Raw genomic sequence first — 23975 nt, forward strand, 5'->3', positions numbered from 1 at the left:
CTGCTGCTGCTGCCCTGGGTGCACCCTGGGGAGATGCTGGGACAAGGGGCTGCAAACCTCAGTGAGCTTCAAAGAGCTGCAGAACTCGGTCACGCTCAGCACTTGCCGTTTGCACGGAGCCCTGAGCACTTCCCCAAGGTGGGGGCAATTGCCATGTACTAAGAACGTGCAGGCAGGGCTGGGGGCGCAGGCAGGGCTGGGGGCGCAGGCAGGGCTGGGGGTGCAGGCAGGGCTGGGGGTGCAGGCAGGGCTGGGGGCGCAGGCAGGGCTGGGGGTGCAGGCAGGGCTGGGGGCGCAGGCAGGGGAGCTCAAGGCTCGGGGTTATGAAAGGCTGGGGCTGGGCTGGCAGCGGGCCCGGAGCCCTGGCTGTGCACAGCGCATGGAGCTCAGTGGGAGTGATTTAACACTCGTGGGGTTTCTGTCGCTGCTCTCCGAGGGAGGAAACGTCTCTGCTGCTCTTCCCTCACCAGGCTGGGTCCCAGCTCCGGCCTTGGCCCTTTCCTTTCCCAGCTGGTGCGAAACACAGACAGGGAAAACGGAATAGGTGGAGGAGTGGAAAAAGCCTTTCCGGGACAGCTCAGGTTTAACGTGCAGTGAGAGGGAGGGATGGAGAGCAACGGGGCTGCGCCTCAAAGCTACCAGCAGGCGTGCAGCAGGATGGGAGCAAAAGGGTCCCCTTTGTGCACCGGCCCCCAGGTGGAGGGACCCGAGGGTGCTCTGCTTCAGTGAGCCTCTCCCTGTGCCCATCCTGGCCCTTCTGCACTGGGTTAAGGAGAACTAAACAGTTCCTCTGTGCTTGGCCAAAGACGCTTTGGGCAGCAGCACCCACCCGGGCTGCGCCCTGGGACCCAAGGGTGAGAGGATGATGAGTGCCTGATGGCTGCAGATGCGCCCGTCCCTCCTCCACATCCCCGTGTCCCCCTCGCCCCGCAGAGCGCGTCCCTTACCCAGGTACTGTCCTTTGCCTTCACGGAAGGGGGGTCCCAGGGGTCCCTTCACCATGGGCTGCATGTACTTCACTTGGGCATAGCCCCCCACGCCGCCTCCCGCTGCCGAGTGAAGGCCGAGCACCAGCACCACCACCAGCAGCAGCACCACGGCGTCCGGCAGCATCCTGCTCCCCTCTGCTCCTGCGGACAAAGCAACAGTGAGAGCGGGCACCGCGACCGCCGTCCGCACCCTCCATCCCCAAGGATCAGCTGAGAACCTGGGCAGGATCCCAGCAGGAGCCTTTTCCTGGCCCACAGATGCCCTGGGCACATTCCCCCTCCCGCCACGCGCCGGATGGTGCACAATGAACGCAGGGGTTATGAGCAGCAGAGCCCTTCAGAGGCTGCCCCAGTACCTGCGTGTCTGGGTTATTCCCATGTTGCATCCCTCGGGCAAGCAGGGTCTCCGCTAGCAAAAGCCAAGCTCTCTCTGCCACAGGAGCAGCTGGGTGGGTGCTACATCTCCCGCATGGGTGCTGGACCAAAACCACGCGGTCCGAGCCCGAGGCTCCCTGTGTTTTGAGGCACTTTGCGGGCAGTGATGGGAGCTCGCTCAGGATGAAGAATGGGAACCCTGTGCACTTGGGAGCAGCAGCCTCTGCCTTGAACCAAGTGCCCCCATCACTGCACCTCTCCTCTGGCAACTTCCTCGGTGCCAGCTCCGCACACGGAGCTGCAAACAGCGGTCGGAAGCTCAAGGAAGCGGCGATGCCGGAGCTGCGCTGCGTTGCCTCCTCCTCGCCATGACTGACCCGTGGGGGTTCTTAATGAGCACTAAGCTCTGCCTCTCCTGCCGGCGAGCAGGGGCAGGGCCGCAGCACACCGGGATCCGCTCGGAATTCCCTGGATTGCTTTTGCTGAAGCAGCGGTGAAAAAAAAGCTGGAGCCGGGAGAGGGAAAGAGCCCCCAGCGAGAGCAAACGTAGCTCAAAGTGAAGTGATAAAGGGAAGGGGGAGCCCCGGTGTGGGATTGATCCTGGTGTGACCTTAACAGCGGCTCCCAGTGCCTGAAAGGGCTGCAGGAAACCTGGAGAGGGGCTTGGGACAAGGGCCTGTAGGGCCAGGCCAAGGGGAATGGCTTGAACCTGCCCGTGGGGAGACTGGGATGAGCTCTTAGGCAGAAGCTCTTCCCTGGGAGGGTGCTGAGGCGCTGGCACAGGGTGCCCAGAGAAGCTGTGGCTGCCCCATCCCTGGCAGTGCTCAAGGCCAGGCTGGACACAGGGGCTTGGAGCAAGCTGCTCCAGTGGAAGGGGTCCCCGCCCGTGGCAGGGGTTGGAGCTGGAGGAGCTTTAAGGTCCCTTCAACCCAAACCCGGCTGCGGTTCTGTGCCCCAGCAGTGCTGGGAGCAGAGCTCTCCTCTGCCCACCCCGCCGGAGCCAGCGGCCTCCCCACCTTCGTTGTGTTTCTGTCCTCGGGGCCGAGACGCGGAACGCGCGTTTTCATGCAGCGTTATTTGACAGGGATTCGTTGGAGGGAAAACGAACCCCATCTGAAGGGGTTGCAGCTGTGAAAATAGGAGTCCTGCTACAGCAGAGAGGCGCAAACCCCTGAATCAGCGCCTGGTTTGTTTTCCTTACCTGGTGTGACCCCTGCGCTCCAGCTCCCTCCCTTCCCAGCTCGCTCTGCTCCCACCTGGGCTTTACTTGCACCGTCCTCAATGAGCCCACACCCTGGCAGCAGCGCCCCGGGGTGCTCAGCTCCGCGCCGCTGGGTGCCAGGGGCGTTTGCAGATGCTCCCTCATCCTGGGAGACCTCAGCCCTTGGGATGAGACAGAACCAGGGGGGGACTGGAGCCGCAGGAAGGGAGGGGGGGACAGGGGGCTCCGGCTGCTTCGGCTCCGGGGGGAGTGAAATCGAGTCCCCCCTCTCCGCACCGAGGTGACCGCGTCTGTAACCCGGAGCCTCCAGACATGGGCTTCCCCCCTGCACATCCTCCCTCGTCTGCGTGGGGCACCCGCCTGCCCTGGAGGCGATGGGAGGGAGCCCTCAGACCCCCGGCACACGTCTCTGGTCCTCAAGGAAACGGGGTCCCCGGTGCTTTGCGTCCCCCCCGGCGCTGCCCGGCACCGGGGCAGGAGGCCTCCCGTTCCCCGCGCTCTCCAGGCGGTGATTTAATAACCCTAAAATGGAAACATCTGGAGCCTCATGTGATGGATAAAGTGCGCACGGCGCGGCTGTGAAGAGGCTCTTTCATGCCTGAGCTCTCCTGCGTTATGAAGTGATAATTCATCACCACGAGCAGCCCCGCAGCGCTCTCATCTCCCAGGGCAGGTTGCAGACGCCGGCCGGTTCGTGGTGCGGATGGCACGGTCCATCCTCCGCTCCGGCGCATCCGGCAGCATCCCATGAGGAGCCGCTCTTCCTCACCTGGAGCAGCTTGGGGAGGAGAAGCCAGGCCAGAAGAGTTCACAGAGGGGAGCCCTCCGGGTCCAGCGACGTGGTTCTGTGTCCCCAGGATGCTGGAGCAGGGATGGGGTTGAGCAGCGCCGCGCTGCCCGGCTGCGCCTTGGCATGGCTTCAGAGCGCGGCACGGCCGCGCTAGCGGTGCGGGTGTCTGCTCCCCTGGCAGCCGGTGAGCAGACGTGTTAAAAACCCCTGGCACGCAATGAAAGCGCCGGGGAAAGGGAAAAAAACCTCGCACTTAAAGCATGAGAGGAGACAAGAAACGGCACCTTGTTCTCGAGGCAGCCGCGGCCCCTTCCGCCCCCAGCGCTGCAGGAACAGCCCTGGCTTGGGCTGGTTGTGCTGGCGAGCTCCTGGTGTGCTCCCAGCATGGGGGTCCCGGCCATTCCCAATGGAAGGGGGCTGCTGCTGCCCTGCGCTGTCCCCATCTCCCTGCAGCATCCGTGTCAGTGCTGCTGGTGCAGGGGGGGACGCATCCCGGTGCGCGGCACCCGGCACGGCCCTCGCTTCCCCGCGCACACAGCCGGGCGCTCGTTCACTGAGGGGCAGCTGATTTATGGGCGCTGTGATTTCGATGTTAACGCTGGGCCTGGCAGCGCCGCGCCTGCTCCTTCAGGGGGAATTGTTTTCTCAGTCAATAGATGTGATCCGCAGGGAGCGGTGACTGCGGCTGAAGGGCAGGAGAAGGCAGGAGTTGTTTAAAGCCAGCAGTGAAAGCAGGATCAGTGCAGGGCGCGGCGCTGGCCCTCACCCCGGCTCCATCCCTGCACCAAAGCCGGGGTCACGCGGCCCCCATGGAGTTTGCTGCGCCACCGGGATGCGCAGCATGGGGCTGTTGATGCGCTTCAACCACATCGGCGTGGTCCCATCCCCGCGCCACGCGCTGGGGGCACGGCCGTGGGCACCACCGCGGCAGAAGCTCCATGGTGAGCGCCGCGCGCTCATCCAGCTCAGATGGGCTCTGCAAAGAGAAAGCACCGAGAAGGCAGCCGGTGCTTGTGGGTGGGCTGGAGCAGCGCGGGCTTGGACGCCGCCGTGTCCCATCGAGCCGCTCCATCCTCCGGTCATTTGCAATAAAGAAGTGAAGCAGGGAGGTTTTCCAAGCGCAACACGGGGCTGGACGGGCTCCAGCGGGAGGTGGATGATTTGGGTTACGCTGCACATGCTTTAAAAATAACAATGGGAGGAGGCGCGAACGCAAAGGAGCCGCTGAAGCAGAGCACGCACGTTGTTTCCGCAGGCTGGGCCGCCAAAGGCATCGGGCAGCAGCTCGGCCGAGCAGCGCCGCAGCAGCCTTGGCGCGGGCCGGGCCTTAGATGCATGACAGCGGCCCCGGTCCGGAGGCTACAGCGCGGCCCCGGAGCCTCCCCCGCCCGCAGCCAGGGAACAAGCCAACATTTTCCTTGACGGAAAGAAAACACCAACCCCGTGGGCAGGCGGCCCCGGCAGCGCCTGCGCTGGGCATGGCCGCAGGCGGGTGCACATGGCACGGCACGGCACGGTGCATTGCCCTGCGGCGCAGCCCCGCGGCGCCTTCAGCCCACAGAGCCACGGCGTGGCCTCATCTCTGACCTGAGCCTGGTTCAGTCTGAACCCATCACCCCTTGTCCGAGCGCTCCGGCTCCCAATGAAGAGCCGCCCTTTGGCATCAGCCGTGCTGCGGGTGGTGGCTGGGTCCACCCGTGCTGCTCCGGTCCGGGCAGCGGCCGCAGCCAAATTAACACCCAGGCTGCTGGGTCTGTGCCCATCAGTGACTACTGCAGGGCTGGAGGGCTGCAGGGAAGGCCATGGCCTGAGCTGCTCTTGGTAGCCACGGGCCAGCCGGTACACGTGAGGCTCAGGCCATGCCGGGATGCGGGAGGAGCTGCGGTGGCAGCAGCAGCCCGGGGCCGGGGCACAACGCAAGGCGTGGGACGCTGGGCTCTGCTCGCCCCGACACTCGCAAACTTGCTGCCAAACTGGCCTGGGTGGTTCCCCCTCGGCCCACTGGAGCGATGCACATGGGCGATGGTGTCAGGCTGGCGCAGGGGCCGTGGCAGGGACCACGAGGTCCGTCTCTGGTGCTGACAACGGGGTCGGTGCCGCCGCTTGATCCCTCACCCGCGGGGTCAGGGAGCAGCTTAAGGCGATTACTGCCCCGGGTGCGTGCGTGCCGGGAGCGCCGCAGGGCCTGAGCCCGCTGCAGGTCACAGCTCAGGGCTTAATCCTGCCCCGGCTGTCAAAAGCCCGGCTGAGCGCTGCCGGAGCCGGGGGGAGCGCGGGGAGAAGCCATCGCCAGGGAGCGGGGCTCAGCGAGGTGTCTGGGGGCACAGACAGAGACCTCGGGGTCTGTCCTGGCTCAGACCTGGCGCTGGGGGGGGCTGCACGGTTTCTGCCCATGGTGCCAGCCTGGGCGCGGGTCTCAGCATCCCCGCGGCACCGTGGTCCCCGTGCCGAAACAGGGCAGGGAAATCCCCCTGAGTGCCCGTGCGGGACCCCAAGGGATGTGTTCGCCCCCGGCCCTGATGGGGGCTTTCAGCCCCCCGGTCCCATCCTTCCTCCGCCGCCAGCCTCAGCCCCACTGACATACCAGACTGCGCAGCAGTAATAGCAGGGTTGCCTGCCAGGTGCATAGTTTGACCAGTGGGATCACACGTGCCAAACCACAGGTATTTTATGAGACGTTTCCTGTTATGAAGACATTTTTGTGGGGATTCATTGTTTTTTCTTCCCTTCTTCTTCCCTCCTCCTCCTCCTCCTCCTCCTCCTCCTCCATTCCATCCCAGCAGGACGGTGCCTGCCTGGGGGTGCAGCAGAGACTCCTTTCCCAATAGCCGCAAGTTGGAGCAAAGCTGGGACCGGAGCACTGGAGCTGGGACCTGCAGCGATGCTGGGGAGTCCCATCCCCTTTTCCACCCCAGCAGCCTCCGGGCAGGGTCTGGAGCCCCTCTCCCGTGCTCTGTGCAGCCACAGCAGTGGGGCCCAAGCTGTGCGAAGCCCAGATTGCTGCATGAGCCCATGCTGTGACCCGGGCACAGCCTCCGGGACCGGATCCTGGTGTGGGATGTGGAGCATCTGCCCAGAGACCCCGGGCAGGGCCATGGCTGCAGGAGCATCACTGGGGAGCCAAAGCAGCCCCGCTCCAGGGACACATAATCTGTGGTGGGAAGCAGACGGTGTTCGCCCGGGGTCCCTGGGTCAGAGGCTGCTTTTCCCTGCACAGAAACGGCGTTTTCCAACACAACGGGTGTTTTGCAACGAAATCCGCTAATCCTGGAGGGACCCGCGGAGAGCGATTCCCATCGTGGGGAATGTGTGGGCAAGCGGCCATCAACCGCAGACATTTAAACTCCCAGCCTCGTGCTGGGGTCACTGCCTTCATTATAACGAGCTGTGGTCCAGGCCAGAGCCTTCTGGGGTGCTCAGAGCGGCCCAGGCAGCACCTCGGGGGGATGCAGCTCCTGTGCCTGGGTGAATGCAATGATGCTCCGGCTGCTCCGGCCCCCGTCCGTGCACCCCATGGGGCAGGGAATGGAGGGGACCAGGAATGCCCAAGCTGCCGAGAATGAACAGGGGAGAGGCCGGGTCTGAACCAGGTTCATCCCTCAGGTGTTAAAGGAGTGTCTGCTCTGCAGGACGTGTCCATTCCATCGCATCCAGGATCACCTCCTGCCCCAGACCCCAACGCTGCCATCCCACCCCTCTCTTCATCACCCCTGATGTCTGCCTCTCCTGCAAGAGCCCCCTCTGGTTGTAAACAGGAGCCTCAGCGGTGGTGCCTGCCCTCTCCATGCTCCATCCATCACAACAGCCTCATGCCACGAGGAAAACAGGCTCCGGAGCAGCGGGAGCACATGGGGCCAGCAGCTCCCGAGCCAGTTCCCGGTGCCATCGGTTGTCAGCTCACTCCCGCGTTACCACCACGGCATTCCCTGTGCCATCGTTTTCCCAGCAGCCTCCCAGCTGCCCGGATCCGATGGGAAGCGTGTGGGCTGCTGCCTCCCCTCTGCAAGGCACCAGGGAACGCATCCCAGCCTCCCTGCGGCGCGCCCGGCTCCTGGATGGAGTGGCCGCGCCGTGTTTATCCTAACGGTCACTTTGGGTTAGCGTCAGCGGCTGACATCCCCCTCCCTCCTTTTGCTGGCTTCTTTGATCTCCGTTTCCTCTCCTCTCCCAGCTTTTTAGCACCGCCCCAGGTGAAGCTGGTGCCTGTGCTGCGGCCTGCGGTGCTCCCGCAGCACACCCTCACCGTGCGCATCCCCACCTCGCACGTCCCCCGCAGACCCCTTGGGATAACGCTGCTGAAGCCGCCTCCCCCTCAGAGCTGCCTTTTCTTGGGGTTTCAGCATTTCAGGGGTGACCTCAACAGGGCAAGAACCCCCCCATTCACTGCAAACCTTCCCCATCGCTGCCCATCCCGGCGCCTGGTCCCCAGCGCTGTGTCCTCTGCGCTACGGCATGGCCGCAAGCGATGGGGACGTGCCCCGGTGTGCCTTAGGGTTCAGCCACGCAGGTGCTGCGCCGATGGGCTCTGGGCACCAGGTCCCCCTGCCTCCGTGCCGCTGCGCCGGCTGCTGCCCCACGTCTGGGGTTAGCGAGGGGGAAATATTGTTTATGCTTCTCCAATATCTGCCTTCTGTTTTGCATTTGCCTTTTCTTCAAAGATAGGGAGCCGCCTCTGCCAAGATTCCGGAGGAGATCTCCTCAGCAATGCCGACCGCGCTCCCCACCGCACTCAAAGAAAACAAACGTCAGGCCAAGGATTGATATGAAATAGTTTAAAAATGAGAAAAAGCTGCCTTAGAGCTAGGTTTACATTAAAACACAGCTCAGGAGCCGGAGCCTCGCCCGCGCCCCTCCCGGCCGCGGGGGGATTGGGTTACCTGCCCGCTCCCAGCCCTGCTCACCGGGGGCTCGCCAGGGCGAGATGCGCTGCAAGGGGTCCTGGTTCTTCCCCCCGCATTCCCCCCGGGTTTGCTCAGCACATCCCCACCCCGGCGGTCGCTGACCTGCGCTCACCCCAACCCCTGCCCAGGTCCCGACCCAGCATCTCCCTGCAGCAGCGCCCAGGGCAGAGCATCCCAGCGGGGACCAGCTCCCGCTGCGTGTGGGCTCAGGCTGGGCAGTGGCAGAGCCGGGTGAGCCGTGGGGCAGCACAGTGGGGAGGAGGAGCAGGGGCTGACAAGCCTGACCTTGGCTTGGGGCTATCAGAGGGTTAAGACCCTCTTCGCCTGCAATAGCCCAGTCAAGAAAACGAGCACTTGGTCCCAACAGGACCCAGTGCATGCCCCGGTGCTGCAGCTTGAGCCCTCCCCATCCCGCTGCCCTGAGCGCCCTGTCCTGGTTCCCATCCTCATCCCATCCCATCCCTGCTGCCACCGGGGCCATGCGCCATAGGGCAGCTTTCCTGGCCCGGCAGCAGCGGCAGGGCTGCAGACGCGCGTTCACAGCCCGGCGAGGGGACGGAGCCCCTCGGGCACGGCTCTCGTTCGTGTTGTTTAATTCGGTTTAATTTATGGGCGCTGATTGAGGGCCCAGCAGCCCGAGGGGAGCAGTGGAAACTCTGACAAGGCGCTACCATAAACCACGCTCTCGCCGCCCGCCTGGCGCTGGCCCCGCGCTGCCGGCTTGGGTTTCAGCTTCGCTCCGCTCCGGAATGAGCGTTTCAGGGGCTGGGTGCAGGAGCCTGCACGGGGGCTCTGCAGGGCTCCCTGCACCCAGCCCGGTGCCCCCCCCCCCCCCCCAGCACGTGCCCTTCTGTCGGGACAGACGTGGAATTCTTTCCCGGAATTTTGCGTGTCCGGGGCTGCCTCGGGGCCTTTCAGCGCCGCTGAATCAGCCGCTTCCATTCCTCCATCTGAAAGTTTTACTCCTTTTTTTAAGTTAGTTTCCACATTTCCTTTGTCTCGCAGCCGAAAGCCTCACAGGGAATTCCAGTGGCTCCGCTTTCCCGGGGATTACACCAGCCAACACCCCCCCCCCCATCACCACCCCCCGGGGTCCCTCCGGCCCCATAGCACAGGCAGCAGATTTTCCTCCCCAGGGGTTGCATGGGTGCCGTGTCCTGGGGGACGCAGGGAGCTGCTGACCGCTCCCACGTGCACCCTCTCTTCTTGTCCTAAGCAAAGAGCTCCCAACCTCGTGTAACGCCGCAATCTTATCATCAGGCTCCTAACCCCTAGCTGCAATCAAGTACCTCATTTAATGTCCCCTGTGGACCTTACCCCTGGACCACACCAGAGCAGCTGAAAGGAGAGTGGGATGGATGGGATGCCCCAGAGCATCCCAAGGGAACAAAACGACTTCTGGACTCAGGCAGGAGAGAGGAGCAGCCAGGACAGCACCGGGAGCGAGTGGAGACAGGACCAAAGAGCTGGGGACCTTCGCAGGCTCCAGGGCTGAGGAGCCTTGGGCATCTCCGTTACCACTGGCCCTTCCCCAAGCAAAACTGGGTCCTGGAGCCCAAGCACCAGTGGAGATCAGTGCAGAACGGACACCTGTGCACTGGGGGCTGGAACTCGATGACCTCCAGGTCCTTTCCAGCCCTCCCTACCCTGCGAGTCTCTATTTTCCCAGTGGAACTTGTTCATTCCCGATAGAGACGTCAGCCCCCGGAGCAGGAACGCAGCCGGCGGCGCTCGGGGCTGTCCCCACGTCCCTGTGAGTCTCCCACAGGATGTTTTGCAGGAGGATGGGATGGAGCCTGCAGTGGTGACGGCACAAGGGACGTGCCCCGTCCTGGACCAGCTCAGGGGCACCGGGGGGGCCGTGCTCCCCTGCAGCCGGTCGGGCCGGGTGCTGCGCTGCGCCCAGGGGATGCGGTCATTACAAAGCCCTTGTTTAGGCTTCAAGCTGGAAAAGGATCCAGCTCCTCTTTGCCAGGCCGAGCTTCCCCCCGGGCTGTGCCATGTGGGAACCTCCCCCTGTCCCCGCCTGGGACCCGCTGCCCAAAGCAGGGCTCATCCTGCCCAGGGCTGTGTGGGGCACTGAGCGTGGTGAGGAGCCCCTGCCTCTGCACCCCTTCATCTGGGGACAGGCTGCTGGGTGCTCAGGAGGGGCCTGGCACCCGCTCCTCCACCCGAGGGACTCCAGTGCCCATCCTGATTGTTCCGTGCGTCAGGAAGAAGATCCCAACCCAAGGAGCAGATCCTGATGTGGGGAACGGATCCCACCCCAGGGAGCAGATCCCAGCCTGGGGCAGATGCTGGCACCTTGCTGCCTTCTAGGAAACGGTGGGCACGTGGCATCCCCGGCTCGGGGCTGTGGATGCTGCGCTGCTGCGCTGGCCTGGCACTGGTTGAGCCTTCACATGTGGCAATGAAACATGGGGAAAGAATTAAATGCACTTAATTCATCCCATTTTTCTAGAGGACAATTCTAGCACCAAAAAAAAAAAAAGCCCAACAGACAAAAAGAGAAGAGAAACCTAAGAAGCCCTTCAGCCTTCCGCCCGGGAGCTGCTGGGCAGGGGGCAGCGGGGATGGCAGCAGGCGGTGTCCCCAGGGAGGGTCGATGTGCCCCAGGTCTCAGCACCGAGGCGCTGGTGGGGCTGAGCAGCCCCAGCCTCGCTGCAACGGAAACAACTGGAACGAGCGGAGCTGGGCGGCAACGGGAGGGAAGTCCCGGAGGATCCCACCCCATCCCAGTGCCTGGCCAGGGCTCAGCACGCCCACGGTGCCTCCGGGCTCCCGGGAGCCTTCCTGCACGAGCCCACGGACATTTTCCACCTCATTTACGGCAAGAGCATTAAAATGCTGTTTTCCAAAGGCACGGCAGCTGAAATGCCAGGCCCTGGGTGGGATTTGGCAGGGGGCCGATGGAAGGATGGATGGCTCTGGCCACGACCGGGTGCCGGGAACCCCGCATCCGTACTGGCCCTTGGCACGCTGCTGCCGGTCCCCAGGGGAAGCACTGGGGGCCACCACTGCCCCTGTCCCCCACAGGCAGGGCAGGCAGCGGCCAGCACAAGGCTCCCGGATGGGTCCTGCCCCGTGCTTGGCTCCTGGCCCTGCCGGGATGCTTTTGTCGGGAAGTTACAGCTGCCCCTTCCCACGGCCCCCGCTGGGCTCTGCCAGCGTCCAACCATGGCCCCTTGTGCCAGCAGAAAGCAAGCGCTGCCCAAAGCCGGCGTCCCACCGCCTCCAACCATCCCATCACCAAACGTCCCGGACCCGTGCGCCTCGGCAGGGCCATGGGGCTGTTCCTGGGGCTTTCAGCACCACCCAGAGAGGTGTCCGATGCTGTTGGTTATAAACGCGCTGGCTCCGGCCCAGCTCCAGCCGGGTCCCATGCAGGAAAAAGCCCGATGGAGCCAACACAAACAGAGCCAGCAGCATCCCCACACCGCAGGAGGTAACACCGAGACGGCCAAGGATGCTCCAGCTGAACCGCCCAGGCCCGGGCTGCCCGGCGGGATGGATGCGCCTTGGTACCAGGGCTCCTGGGCTGGGATTCAGCAGCACCCGGCTGCCACCATGGGTCAGAGCTGCCCTGGGTGGACCCAAACGTGTGGCACAGACGTGCTCGTGCCCTGCTCCGGGTCTGCAGAGCCGCAGTGGGCAGCCGCTGAACTGCAACTGCTGTGGGACCCGTGATGCTGAGGCTGCCCCCGGGTTCCTACCCTGCTCCCCTGGCACTCCATAGGGATAATCAGCCCCGCTCGCTGTCAGTGCTGTCTGCAGGGACAAAGGACCTCAAATACTGGCTGGGGTGAGGGTCCAGCCATGCCTGAGAGGGCAAAAGGGCTGCTGCATGGATGGGTTCCCCTTGGCACCGGCTCCAGCCCCCGGCAGCACGGCAACAATTGGGTTATTGTGAGCGTGCCGCTGGGGACACGAGTGAGATGGGGAATTCCACAAACCCGGCGCTTTCCGCTTGTCCCACTCACTTTCCCAGCCCAGGCTAATCCCTTAAGATGCTCTGTCAGCACAGCCACGGTCCCGCAGCCTGCACGGGGGGCCGGCAGCTCCCGGCCCCCCTCTCCCTTGGGCACCATCCAAGGGCAAAGGCGCTGCAGTGACGTGGTCCCAGCTTCTCCCTTCAGAGCCAAGGTGGGAGCAGACAAAAGCACCGGGAGCGCCAGCTCCAGCCGCTCCAGGGACCTGGCTAATGGGGTCCGTTTGCTGGGTAGTTCTTGGAATAACAAATTGTATCATCCAAAAAAGCAAAACCACAAAAGGGGATCGGCTTGCAGCCCGGCTCACAAAAGCCCCTTGTCTGGAGGCTCCCCCAATCTCCAGCAGAAAACTCCATTTAACCGAAAGAAAGAGCCCCTGCTCTCTCACGCTCTGCCCAGCAAACCACGGATCAACCCCATCCCACGGCTGGCATCACCCGGCTCCCCTCATGCCAGGGGCATCCGCACCAGCCTCTCCTACAGGAGCATCTTGGAGCCAGGTCAGAGCTGGAGGCTCCGGGCACGGTGCAGCCTCGCTCGTCCTATTGCAAACCCCATCTCCCAATCCCTCCAGGTCAAACGCACAGCGAAAGGGCAGCCCCGGCTCCACCATGGCTCATGCAGGATGAGGGAACGGAGAGCCATGGATTTCCCCGCATTAGGATGAAGGATGAGGCTTGACACCTGCTAAACCCTCTAATCCTCCTCTTGTTCAGCACTCCCAGCAATCCTGGGCTTGGAGCCCAGCGGGGAGGCAGACATGGACAGCAAGAGAGCATCTCTGCAAGTGGTGATGAGGGACCAGATGGACCCACTGGCTGCTTCCCGTTTCCAGCTCCCATGGGCACATCCCATGCCTGTGCTCGCAGCCAGACCCCTGAGGTCACTCCCAAGGTTGCAAACATCCATTTGCATCCTAATAGGAAGCATTACATGAGATGCCCACCTGGGTCCTGTCCTGGGAGGCTCCAAGAGGCGGAATGGCCGAAGGGAAGGATTAAACCCCTTTCCCAGAATCATGGGATTTTTTGGCTCTTCCACCAGCTGAGGTTGGACCCCAAGAAGCAAATCCCAGCCCATCTCAAAGGCACCCCAGCAGCCAGCCCGGCAGGGGTCTTGCCTTAGGGAAGATGCTCCCTGCCGTGCCTCCAGCTCAGCAACAAGGTGGAGAGAGGTTTGCTTCTCCCCCAGCCATGGTCTCCACACCTGGACGTGCAGGGCAGGAATGGCAGCTGCCAGCCCCCATCCGGGCGCACCACTGCGGACCCCGGCCCCAAACCTCACTTGATCTATTGGCAACCTGTCCCCTGAGCAAAGCCTGCTTGGGGTTTGGGCCATCCCTGCACCAGCCAAGGGACTCCGTCACTGCAGCATCTCCCTTCTTCCCAGCTGGATGCCCGGGCCCGAGCCCAGCTCTGGACCAGGAGCAACCCCTCCATCCCAGCTCATCTGCTGCCTGCCCAGCAGTGCTCCGGCTGCATTCCTGCCCTAAGTACCGCGGATTTGCTGTGCTTTATGAAGAACGAAAAGAATGTTTTAAATGAAATTAATTCTTACGAACCCGATTTCATCAAAGTGCTGCCTGGGCAAGGTTTGGCACAGGAGCTCCCGTGCGCTCCACCGGCCTTCCCCTGCGGGGAGGAAAGTACACGCTATATAATAATTACAGACTCATCGTACAGCTCTGCTTAGAACTGCTCGGAGGAGCTCTGCGGTCTTGTCCTAACTTTATGCTCGGCAACAACATCACACGTGGTCCGTAAGGAGCAGCTATGGGAGAGCGGGTAATGGAAAAAAGCATCGGCGGACGTGCAGCGCAGCACCAAACGCGCCCTGGCCGGAGGAGCAGCGTGGATGCCTGAGCCCCTCACACCTCCTCACCCACCGCGTGCTTCCCAGCCGGTGCATTGCGTGTCCGGCACAGACAAGGCCCATTTGTGGCACAGACGGCTCCGTGCTGGCAGTGGGAAGGAGCAAGGGGACATTTGGGAAGCGCGCACGGAGCTGCTGGTGCTTGGCGCGGCCCCACCAGCTTCCTTTGGGAGCAGACAGAGGAACTGATGTGACGCTGCCCGGCTCTCCCTTTCATCTGTACCACTAAATTAAACCCAAAAGCCACCCGAGCCCCGAAGCGACTCGCTGCTGTCCCGCCGGCCCCCGCGCCAGGGGATGCTCAGCAGGACCCAGCACCCGCTCGCAGCTCCCGGCCACCCTGACCTCGTTATTTACGTAACACAAAGCACTGCTTTCATCTGCTCGTGCATTGCCAGGACTCCCCCGGCGTGCCCGGGCACGGCCCCGCATCACCCACACTTGGTTTGTGATGTGCCCTTGATGCTCACCCCAGCTGCAGTGGTGGTGGTGGTGTGGGGGGGTTGGTATCAGCTTGACCCCTCCGGGACCCAAAGGACATGGAATTAAAGGCAAAGACAAAAGTATCGCTGCTGTAATCCAAACCCAGGACCTTTGGGGATCTGCCTGTGGGTTGTGAGCGCCAGACTGGCAATATCAGGAAATATGAAGAAATAGCAATAAAAGTAGGCTTGTTTCTCTCCGGCGGCTGGCTGGCTTACAGGACACTGGAGCAGCTGAGAAATACCTTTCTGCAGTCATTGACAATGCATGTTTGAGGCTGAAAATATGCTCCTCGGGCAAAAAGCCCACATATTTAACCCCGGTGGGCACCAGCGGCTCACCCCGTGGGTCCGGAGCAGGGCTCCGAAGGGAGCAGTGGGGTTGCACAACCTCCCTGGGCACGCAGGCGCCGGGAGCGCGTTGCTGACGCTGAGTGTGCAGGACACAAGGGTGATAATGGCAAGTGTTGAAATGAAAGCAAAGGGGCTGCTGCAGCTCCCCCCAAGTGCCAAGCCTCCCGTTTCCTTATCAGTGCTTCCCTGAAGCGACGGCTGTGTTGTCCTGACATCAGATATCCTCCTTGCAGCAATCCCTATCTCCTCCATTGCACTCGCAGCACCCCAGTGCTCCCGCCCCGATGGATTCACACTCTCGACCCTCGGAGCTGAGCCTGGAGCAAAGCCAACATCTCCAAAGGAAAAATGCAGCCAGAGCTTCCAAGTTTCGTGGTAAAACCACATGATTTTGATGGGAAGCCATAAATCAGTCCCAGGCTCTCGCAGCCTCCGGTAACTTCTTAAAACAAACCTGGGCTGAATTTTAGGGCTTGTAATGTAAATCTGAAAGCAGGTGAATTGGCCGCGGGGTTTAAGCATCGCTGCAGGAGCTCTGCGCAGAGCGAGCTCTGCTGCTCCAGACGGGCCCAATCCTTGGCTGAATGGGCTCAGCTCTCCCTTAAGGCACAACCAAAGCAACTTCCACCTTCTGCAGGCGTCAGGCTTATGTCTGAAGGCAGGAGATGCAAGCGCAGCTCCATCCCTGCCCTGAATCCAAAGGAAAGGAAACGGGCAGGACCCATCTGCCTGCGGCTTGGGGATGGGGGATTTTGGAGCAAAAGGGGTAAATCCTCACGTGCCTGCGGGATTGGGGCAGTTACTCGCGGTGGTCTGGCCCCAGGGTCTTGGGTTTCGGCACAAAACAAAGAGAAGGCTCTTATTTGGCTAATGTGCCTCCAAAGAAAGGCTGTATCCTTGTTTGCTCCCACTGCTGCATTGTCTGCGGATAAAGACAGGGGATAGATCTCATCTGATACCAGCAATATCATCTCATCCATCTGGACAGGGCTCTTTACAAGACCCTGCTTTAGAATTTAGATCCCTGGGAACTTGGAAGGCAGCAGTGAAACAAAACCCTCCCCAAGAACAATAAAGAGAGATCGGCAGGGCAGGCACGGGCAGCGCCGCGAGATTCCAGGGCTCCGGCATCGCCAGGCTGCTGGGTTTGCAGCGGGTCTGCAGCATTCCCGGGGCCACATCCTGTCCGGGGAAGGCAGAACTTGTGCTGGGATTGCTGCTCTGCCATGCACGCAGTAGGGATTGGTGCAGAACATCCAGGCTGGGGAAGCGCTCGCCTCCACCTCCCTGCGCCCACCACAGGTGGACGTGGATGGAGATCATTGTCCTCCTCCCTGGCTGCTGCTCTCTCTCAAGCCTTGTCCTGTTCAGAGGCGCCTGGAAGAGCCTCTGAGGACAAACATCTCCAGATGGGCCAGCGGGACGGGCCCCAGGGAAGGTCGCAGGGACAAGACCCCGCTGCTCTGCAGACTTTGGCTGCGGCTTCTGCCTCTGATCTGCAGCTTCGCCCAGTGAACTCGGCCGACACCAGGGCCAGGGGCCACCGGAGCCCCCTGCAGCTGATGGGCTGAGGGTACAGCAGAAATCGTCAGGAAGCCACTTCCAGCTCCTTTTTAATCCCCCCTCATGTTTGATAGCACCCATCTCCTGCCTGGGGGAACCAAGCTCCGGAGCTCCGCAGGGAGGGGGCAGCCAGTGGGATGCTCTGCAAGGACATTGGGGTATGGTGGCCCTGGGGAAGGGTGCAGCTCCTGCAGCATCTTGGGAAGAGCTGAGTGATGCCCACTCAGATGGGCTTTGAGAGCAGAGCTGAGCGTCTAACCAGCTGTACCGGCCCCTACACTCAACCCAGCCCTGGAGGGTTGTTTCCCTGGTGCGCTCCCATCCATCCATCCATCCATCCATCCATCCATCCATCCATCCATCCATCCATCCTTCCATCCTTCCATCCATCCATCCACATCCATCCATCCTTCCATCCATCCATCCATCCATCCACCCATCCACCCATCCACATCCATCCATCCATCTACATCCATCCATCCATCCACATCCATCCATCCTTCCATCCATCCATCCATCCATCCATCCATCCACCCATCCATCCATCCACATCCATCCACCCATCCATCCATCCACATCCATCCATCCATCCATCCATCCACATCCATCCGTCCATCCATCCATCCACATCCATCCATCCATCCGAGCCCTGCTCAGCCAGGTTGGATCTCACTGTTCTGCAGTTCAGAGCCAATGCACAGGGTCTCGCAGCCAGAGCAGCCCTGAGGCAGAGGCCAGGCGGGCAGGGATGTGACCTGGGAATGGCTCCAGCGACAAGGGGAAAAGGAAAAGTTTATTGTGTCTGTGCCGGCGTCCAAGTCACCAAACAGCGAAAGCTGAGCCCTGACTGGGAGGGGAGAGCATGCGGCATCTCCCCTGCTCCCATGGGATGGCTGCGGGACACAGCCGGGTTTCCAGCAGCACCCACCCAGCATAGGGAACCCCTCAGTGCTAAGAATGGAGTGGGCCTGAGTCAATGCCCCCCTCCACCTTTGTTAAGGCAACTAATTAGCCACTCTAATTAGCTGATGGCTGAGTGCATGGGGGAATGGGGAGGCTTGGAGGCCAGCGCCAACAGAGCCGACAGCCTGCACCCCTTATCACAGGCTTGGAGGGAGAAACCGGGGGAAGTCAAATGCAATTTCATGTCCTTTTCTCCTTGCCCTCCTGAACTATTTGCTTCTATTGTCAGAGACATTTTCTTTAGCACAAGGGAGCGGAAACCCTGCTCCTTCCCAGGCTGCAGACAAGCTGAAACAGGAGAGAATGACAGAGGGGATACACGAGGATGGGAAGGGTCTGGCCCTGCGCACCCTCTCCACCGGGGCTAATGCCTTTTGCAGGTGCCGTTGCCCAAACCCCCTTGATCCAAGTGTCTGCAGCTCACGAGGAGCTCGGCTGGGGCCCGCGGAGGCGGTTTTGTCACTCACAGCACAGATCCCAAGAGCAGACAGAACATTAAACCCAGGCGGTTTAACTCGACCTTCGCAGGAAAGGCTGCGCCGCGCGCCAGCCGCCGAGCGCTCGGATGCACCACGCAGCGCCCGCGTCCCGTGATGGATCAGCTCTGAAAACAACACCCTGCTAATCTTCCTCCAGAGCAGCCATAAAACTGTCCGCCCGGTTCCTTCGGAGAGGATTTACAGCAGCTCAGAGCATCCTGGAGTGGTTGGAGGAGGCAGGAGCCCCCCACGGGTGCTGGCCCCGGACCTGGGGTGCATCCTGGCAATGGGGCGATGTGCCAGGACCCCTCACCCCAAAGACTTGATTTCCACCAAACCAACGCTCCCCGAGGGGACTTGGACGTCCCCCAAGAACAGGTCAGCACCTCCCGGTAGCCTTTTGCAGAGGTCCCATCCCGGCTGCCCCGGGAAGATCCCTCCAAAATCCCAGGAGGAGAAGGGGTTTCTTGGCACTGAAATGGGCACAACCGCAGCAGAGGAGCCACTGGAGGGGCACCCGCTTGTGCCGGGAATGTGAACTCTCCCTGCAGCCCCTGCAGCTTGTCCCTTGGCTGACTGCGATGGGGGGCAGACGGCGCTGGGCTCTGCCCGTGGCTTTGGCCACAGCCACAGTGACCACCCCATGAGCAGTGGAGCACGAGGGGCACCATCAAACCCAGGTCAGGCTCACTGGGACGTGGCTGCTTTCCAGCCCTGGAAGCCCCATGCACAGCCCATGGCAGGGCCCTGCCAGGGGCGCAGAAAGCACCAAGGACCGCAGCACGGGGCAGTGGGAGCCAGGGGGCTGCCCCCCACGCTCCCCCCCTGCCGTATCCAAGTGGGAAACTGAAAACCCGAGGCAAGGCGAGCTGTGCTGAGCCCCTGCCAAGAGCCACGGACAGAAATAGCCTTGATTTCAGCAAGGTGTGAATAACTTCTGACACTTCGAGGGCTTATTGCCTCAACAAAAAATCCCCCAGCAGTCCCCATTCACACTCCGCGGGGCTGTGTTTCATATGAATGGAATATATGAATCACTGTAAAGAATTTAAATGCTTCCCTCTACAAAGAAAAGCTCCCTCCCTGCCTCTGCTATTGCGGATGGGCTCCACTCAGCCTAAAACAAAGGCATGGCAGGAGATGGGGACAAATCCTGACCACCAAACTGCTGCTTCCACGGGGCAGCGTGGCGGCTGAGGGCAGCCCGGCGCAGCGAGGGCAGAGCTGGGCACCTTCCACCACCCGCTTCGAACCCAGCCGCAGCACTCGTGTTTCCAGCAATCCCGATGCGCTCCTGACGCCTCCCGGGGTCACATCTCCCTGTGCCTTTCACTTTTTGGCTCCGCTCCCAGCCCTAAACCCCAGTTTTGGGCTTGGAACAAGCACATGGAGAAAATGGCTTCATTTCCATTCCTCTGCCCAAGCACGCCGGGGCAATCCGCTGCCCCGCTGCCGGCGGGATCGGGTCAGCCCTCCTGATGGAAACCAGGCGATGCCGACTGCAAGAATCTCTCCCTGGGTTTTAGCAGTTTGGGGGTTTTTTTTCTGCTTCTTTTCCCCTTGGGCAATAGGGCGAGGAGGAAAAATGTAATTGAAGCCTGGCGCAGCCTCGCTGGGTTTCCAGCTGGGATGTTTCCCCTGGCATCAATGCCTCGGCTCTGCGCACGCGGTTGCACCCGCATCCCGGCGGCAAGAGGGAAGCCAAGATGGGGCTCCCGGCGCTCAGTCCCTCAAAGAGCAGAGGCAGAAAAGCCAAGCAGGGCCAGGGATGGCCCCACTGCCCACCGCGGCACTGCCCATGGCCGGGGGGCTCGCAGGCACCAGCCCCACCACCAGCTCCATGTCCTAACCTCATAGGATCCAGCTCTGAAAGGAGCCGCTTTGTTTCCCAGTGTCCCTCGCAGACGGATCAAAACTGCATTTTTACAGAAGCAATAAAAATCCCAGGAATTCACCGGCCTTATGATTTATTAAACATGTTCCTTATAGCAAAGCTGCCCATAGATGAGAAAATATCTCCGGTGGGTTATTGCCTCGCCTGGGGCTACCGTACAGGGGGGATCTTTCCTGGCTTATTGGGAACAGTCAAAGCTGGGGAACCGGGTAGATCAGAAGCCAATTAACAGCAATGCTCTTAAAAGACCCCAAATAAAATAAGCACCTTGTCTTTCCCAAGGTGTTCCCGAGGAAGGGGCTGCAGCGACCTGCCCTGATCCTGCTGGGAACCCTTGGGTGCAGACGTTTGCAGCTATGGGGTGGGATAACATCCCGGCTGGGTCAGAGCGATGTGCCAGCAGTGGCCATCCCAAAGGTCACAGCAGTTGCCCTAAACCACTTTTGTTCTCACAAACATCATTCCAGCCGCAGAAGGAAAGGGCTGGACGCTGGGGCAGGGCTCGGGCTGTCCGGTTGCTGAGCGGAGCAGAGCCTCTGGGTGCGATTCATGGGGAAAGGCTCAAGGAGGGGGGGAAAAGGGATGAGAAAAGGGATAAAGGAGTGGAGATGGGCATGCGGGGGGAGCGGCGCTTGCGGGCGTCCCGGCAGCGCTCCGCTCCGCACGGGGAGCAGCCCCCGGAGCCGCGGGGACCCGAGACCGAGGCGCGGCGGAGCCCTTACCTCTGCGGAGCGGAGCGCGGTGCGGAGCGGTGCGGAGTGCGGGCAGCGGGCGAGACGGGACGGGACGGGACGGGACGGGCACCCCTCCGCGGGCCGGGGCGGAGCCGGGGAGGGACGAGCAGGGAGGTGCGGGGAGGTGCGGGGAGGTGCGGAGCGGAGCGGGCAGCGCTGCCAGCGGGCGCGGGCGGGCTGGGCTGAGCTGAGCTGGGCTGGGCTGAGCTGGGTTGGGTTGAGTTGGGTTGGGATGGGTTGGGTTGGGATGGGCTGGGCCGGCGGCTGCTGAGATTTCTTCCTTTTCCCTCTATTTTCCCGTTCCGCCCCAGCCCCCGGAGGTCCCAGCCCCGCAGCGCTTCCCTGTTCCTCCGTCGCAGGAGGGAGGCGGCAAGCAAAATAAAGCCGTAAAAGTGCATCTTCCCCCCACCCTGGCCCCGTCCTCAGCACCCCACAGGGTCCCATGCACCCCTGGACCCACTTGCCCATCATCCTGCAGTGATGCGCAGCACACGTGGGGATGCTGGTGGCAGGAATGCCAGCCACAGTGGTAGGAAAAGAGCCCCCTTCACCTGCAAAGCACCCAGAGCGGGGTGCTGCCTGCCTCCAGCACTGCCCTGGGACAGGGCATGTTGGGGTTCAGACCTCTCCGTGGCCCATCTGGCAGCCTAGGGCTGGAGCAGCTTCCTCCTGTGCTCCCCTAAACTCCACCACCCTTTCCCTTTACAGGCACGGGGTCAATCTGAGCGGGAGGTGCTCCCCCTTTTGCTATGGTGGGGGGGACTTCACCACCCCAAAAGTTCTGCTTCCCTGGGCAGAAAAGCAGGGAAATGTGGTGCCCATGCAGCCAGGTCCTGCTGCCTCTTGGTTCGGCTTGGTTCCAACTCAGAGGTGCTCTGATCCCAAGGGAGAAGGGTGCCCACAGCCGTTCCTCCAGCCACCGAGTGCTGCCCGTTCCCAAGCTGGAACACAGGAGTCACGGCATCCCGCTGGCAGCCGCGTGCCAGGCACAACCGGGACACCACTGGCACTGCTGGGGTGCACGGGCCCGGGGGGTGCAGGGCCCCCGGTGCGCCCCGGGAGGCAGATTAGGGTTGCTCAGGCAACGGGCACGGAGAAAGCCCGTCTGGATGGAGGCCTCTGGGGCGCACAAGGGTGTTTGTTTTCTGTATTAAGAGCCTGAGCAAAGGGGGGGTATCAGACAGCTAATCCCCCCTCAATGCCTTCCCTCGGCAAGCAGCAGCGGCAGGGCCGGACCCTGCTCCCAGGAATGCTGATGTGCTCAGCCCCATGCGGGCAATGGGGCTGGGGATGGGTGAGGATCCTCTCCGTGTCCTGAGCAGGCAGGGCTGGGGGTCCTTGTCTCAGGCCACGGTGAGCAGCCCAGGGCAGCTCCAGCGCTGCTCTTGGCCGTGGCTGACCCATGGCACATCATCACCTGCTGCTCAGGAACCACGGCCACATTGGGATGGCAGAAACTGCTCTGAACCTTCTCATCCATCCCCGGCAGTGCCAGCCGCCCTGCCTGTATGCATCCTGCAGCCCCCAGCACTGGGGTGCAAGGCAGAGCATTGAGGGGCCTCCACCACCAGAAACGGACCAGCCTTGTTTAAGCGGAGCTCTCACTGGCAAAGCATTTCCTCTGCACGCAGACTCATTAGCCAGCACAGACATTCCTCTGTCCCACAGAGCGAACCATGGGCTGCAGCCTCGCTCCGTGCCGGCTTCTCCTGCCTGTCATCAGCCCTGCACCACGCACTCCTTCAAAGCCCCTGTGCCTGCCCCGCTGCAGCCGCGCCACCCTGGATGTGCGGCCCTGGCTGAGCCCACCATGACCATCTCCCTCCCTCCGCACAGGGACACTCGCTTCATGCTTAGCGGTGTCCCCACGGTGCCATCCTGAACGGTGCACACGGAGCACCAGGGATGAGCGTGCCTGAGAGGCTGGGGCTGCTGCTGGCCCTGGCTCATGCCCAGGACCGCTCGTCCTGAGCTCAGCAGGGGTACAGCAGCGGGATTTAGCGCAGCTTCCAGTGGGAGAGGGAAGCCCGGCTTAGCGTGGGCTTTAAGCGGCTCTGCTGCCTCCAGCCTCTGGCAGCTCTGTGCCTGGCGGCTGTGCCAGGGCTGCACGGTGGCCCTGGCCTCCCAGGGCAGCAGGAGATGATGCCTTGGGGACCTGGATGGAGCTCACCCTGCCAGGGGCTGTGAGCGAGCCGGGGGCAGCCTCGGCAGCACCAAAGCAGGGGTCCCAGGTTCTCTGCCGCCCAGACCCCCACCTCAGCCATCCTGCTGCTCCACACAGGAGGAACGGAAGAGAGGAAGGAGAAATAACTCAAGCTAGGGCTGAAAAATGCCTTAACTTCATTTCGGTGGGTCACGGACGTAATCGAATCAGCGCCGCGCATTGGAATATCGTTTCCATGTTTCCACAAGGCAGATAATTGTGCTCTGAGAACCAGCCCTTGGTGCTCAGCAGCAGAAGCTGCCATAGGGGTGGGAAGGGGACAGGGGCTGTGCTGGCGGCCGGGGGCCTCGGTGCTGGTGCCGGCGGCATCGCGGCATTGCCATGGCCGGGAGGCTGAGCCCGCCGGGATGCGCTGCGGTGCTCGCTCCGCTCGCTGTGCCTAGGGCAGGACCGGGGAGCATCGCCCTGGCTTTGCATCGTGCCAAGCAGGTGAGAGGCAGGAGGCCGCCAGGCAGCGAGCGGCGGGGCCGGCACAGCGCGGGGTGAGCTCCGTGTGGAGCGCGGTGCCAGATCCCAGCCTTCGGGAACATTCAGTGATGGATTAAATGCAATCTGACTACCACTGTGGGAGGTTGGAGAGAATTACTTCATACAAATGCACTTCGGAAAGTATTTAGAGTCAAATTTTCAAAAGCCCCTGAACGATTTAAGAGCCAAAATCCCGTTTTCCAAAGTCACTTAAATGAGCAAGGGAAGATCAGGAAAGAAAACAGGCTGGGGAGCAGGGCCCCGGGGCTGCCGTGGCACATCCCGAGCTGCTCCTGCTGCAGCCTTCGTGCTGGCAGACACGGGGATGCATTGGCCTCCAAAGGTATCCCTAGGAATTGAGCCCGGCTTGGGGATGGGTCCCAGCGGGTTGGCTTGCAGGGAATGGTCCCACTGGGCTCCGGGACAGCATCCGCAGCTGCCATGGGGACACCGTGGCCACTGCTGCCACCGCCAAATCCAAGCACGCATCCTCGGGGACAGGAGGGTCCCTGCTCTAATGGGAGAAGGCAGGGCCGCAGATGGGAACCGCATGGCCCCTGCCCCTACCCCACAACCGCTGCAGCCTCCTAAAAGCATCTCTAGTTCCCTGCTCAGCATCCTAATGAACCGCAAGGGCAGCTGGGACCCTCTGAGGCAGCAACCATGGAGACTCGAC

At 62.2% G+C, this 23975-nt stretch overlaps 1 protein-coding gene across 1 annotated transcript in view; it reads right to left on the reverse strand.

Annotated features, from left to right (window-relative positions):
- The window catches only part of COL8A2 (collagen type VIII alpha 2 chain), a 29937-nt gene extending 9105 nt beyond the window's left edge, over positions 1-20832 (reverse strand). The window contains exons 1-2 of the mRNA XM_065697975.1: positions 20596-20832; positions 948-1130 (exon numbers count right to left, since the gene is read on the reverse strand). Coding sequence (XP_065554047.1) covers positions 948-1113 — 166 coding nt within the window. The 5' untranslated portion in view covers positions 1114-1130; positions 20596-20832. The remainder of the gene's footprint in view (positions 1-947; positions 1131-20595) is intronic.
- Between the last annotated feature and the right edge of the window lie 3143 nt (positions 20833-23975).

Source organism: Lathamus discolor, chromosome 18 (assembly GCF_037157495.1).
Source record: "Lathamus discolor isolate bLatDis1 chromosome 18, bLatDis1.hap1, whole genome shotgun sequence".
In the NCBI taxonomy this organism is placed as follows: domain Eukaryota; kingdom Metazoa; phylum Chordata; class Aves; order Psittaciformes; family Psittacidae; genus Lathamus; species Lathamus discolor.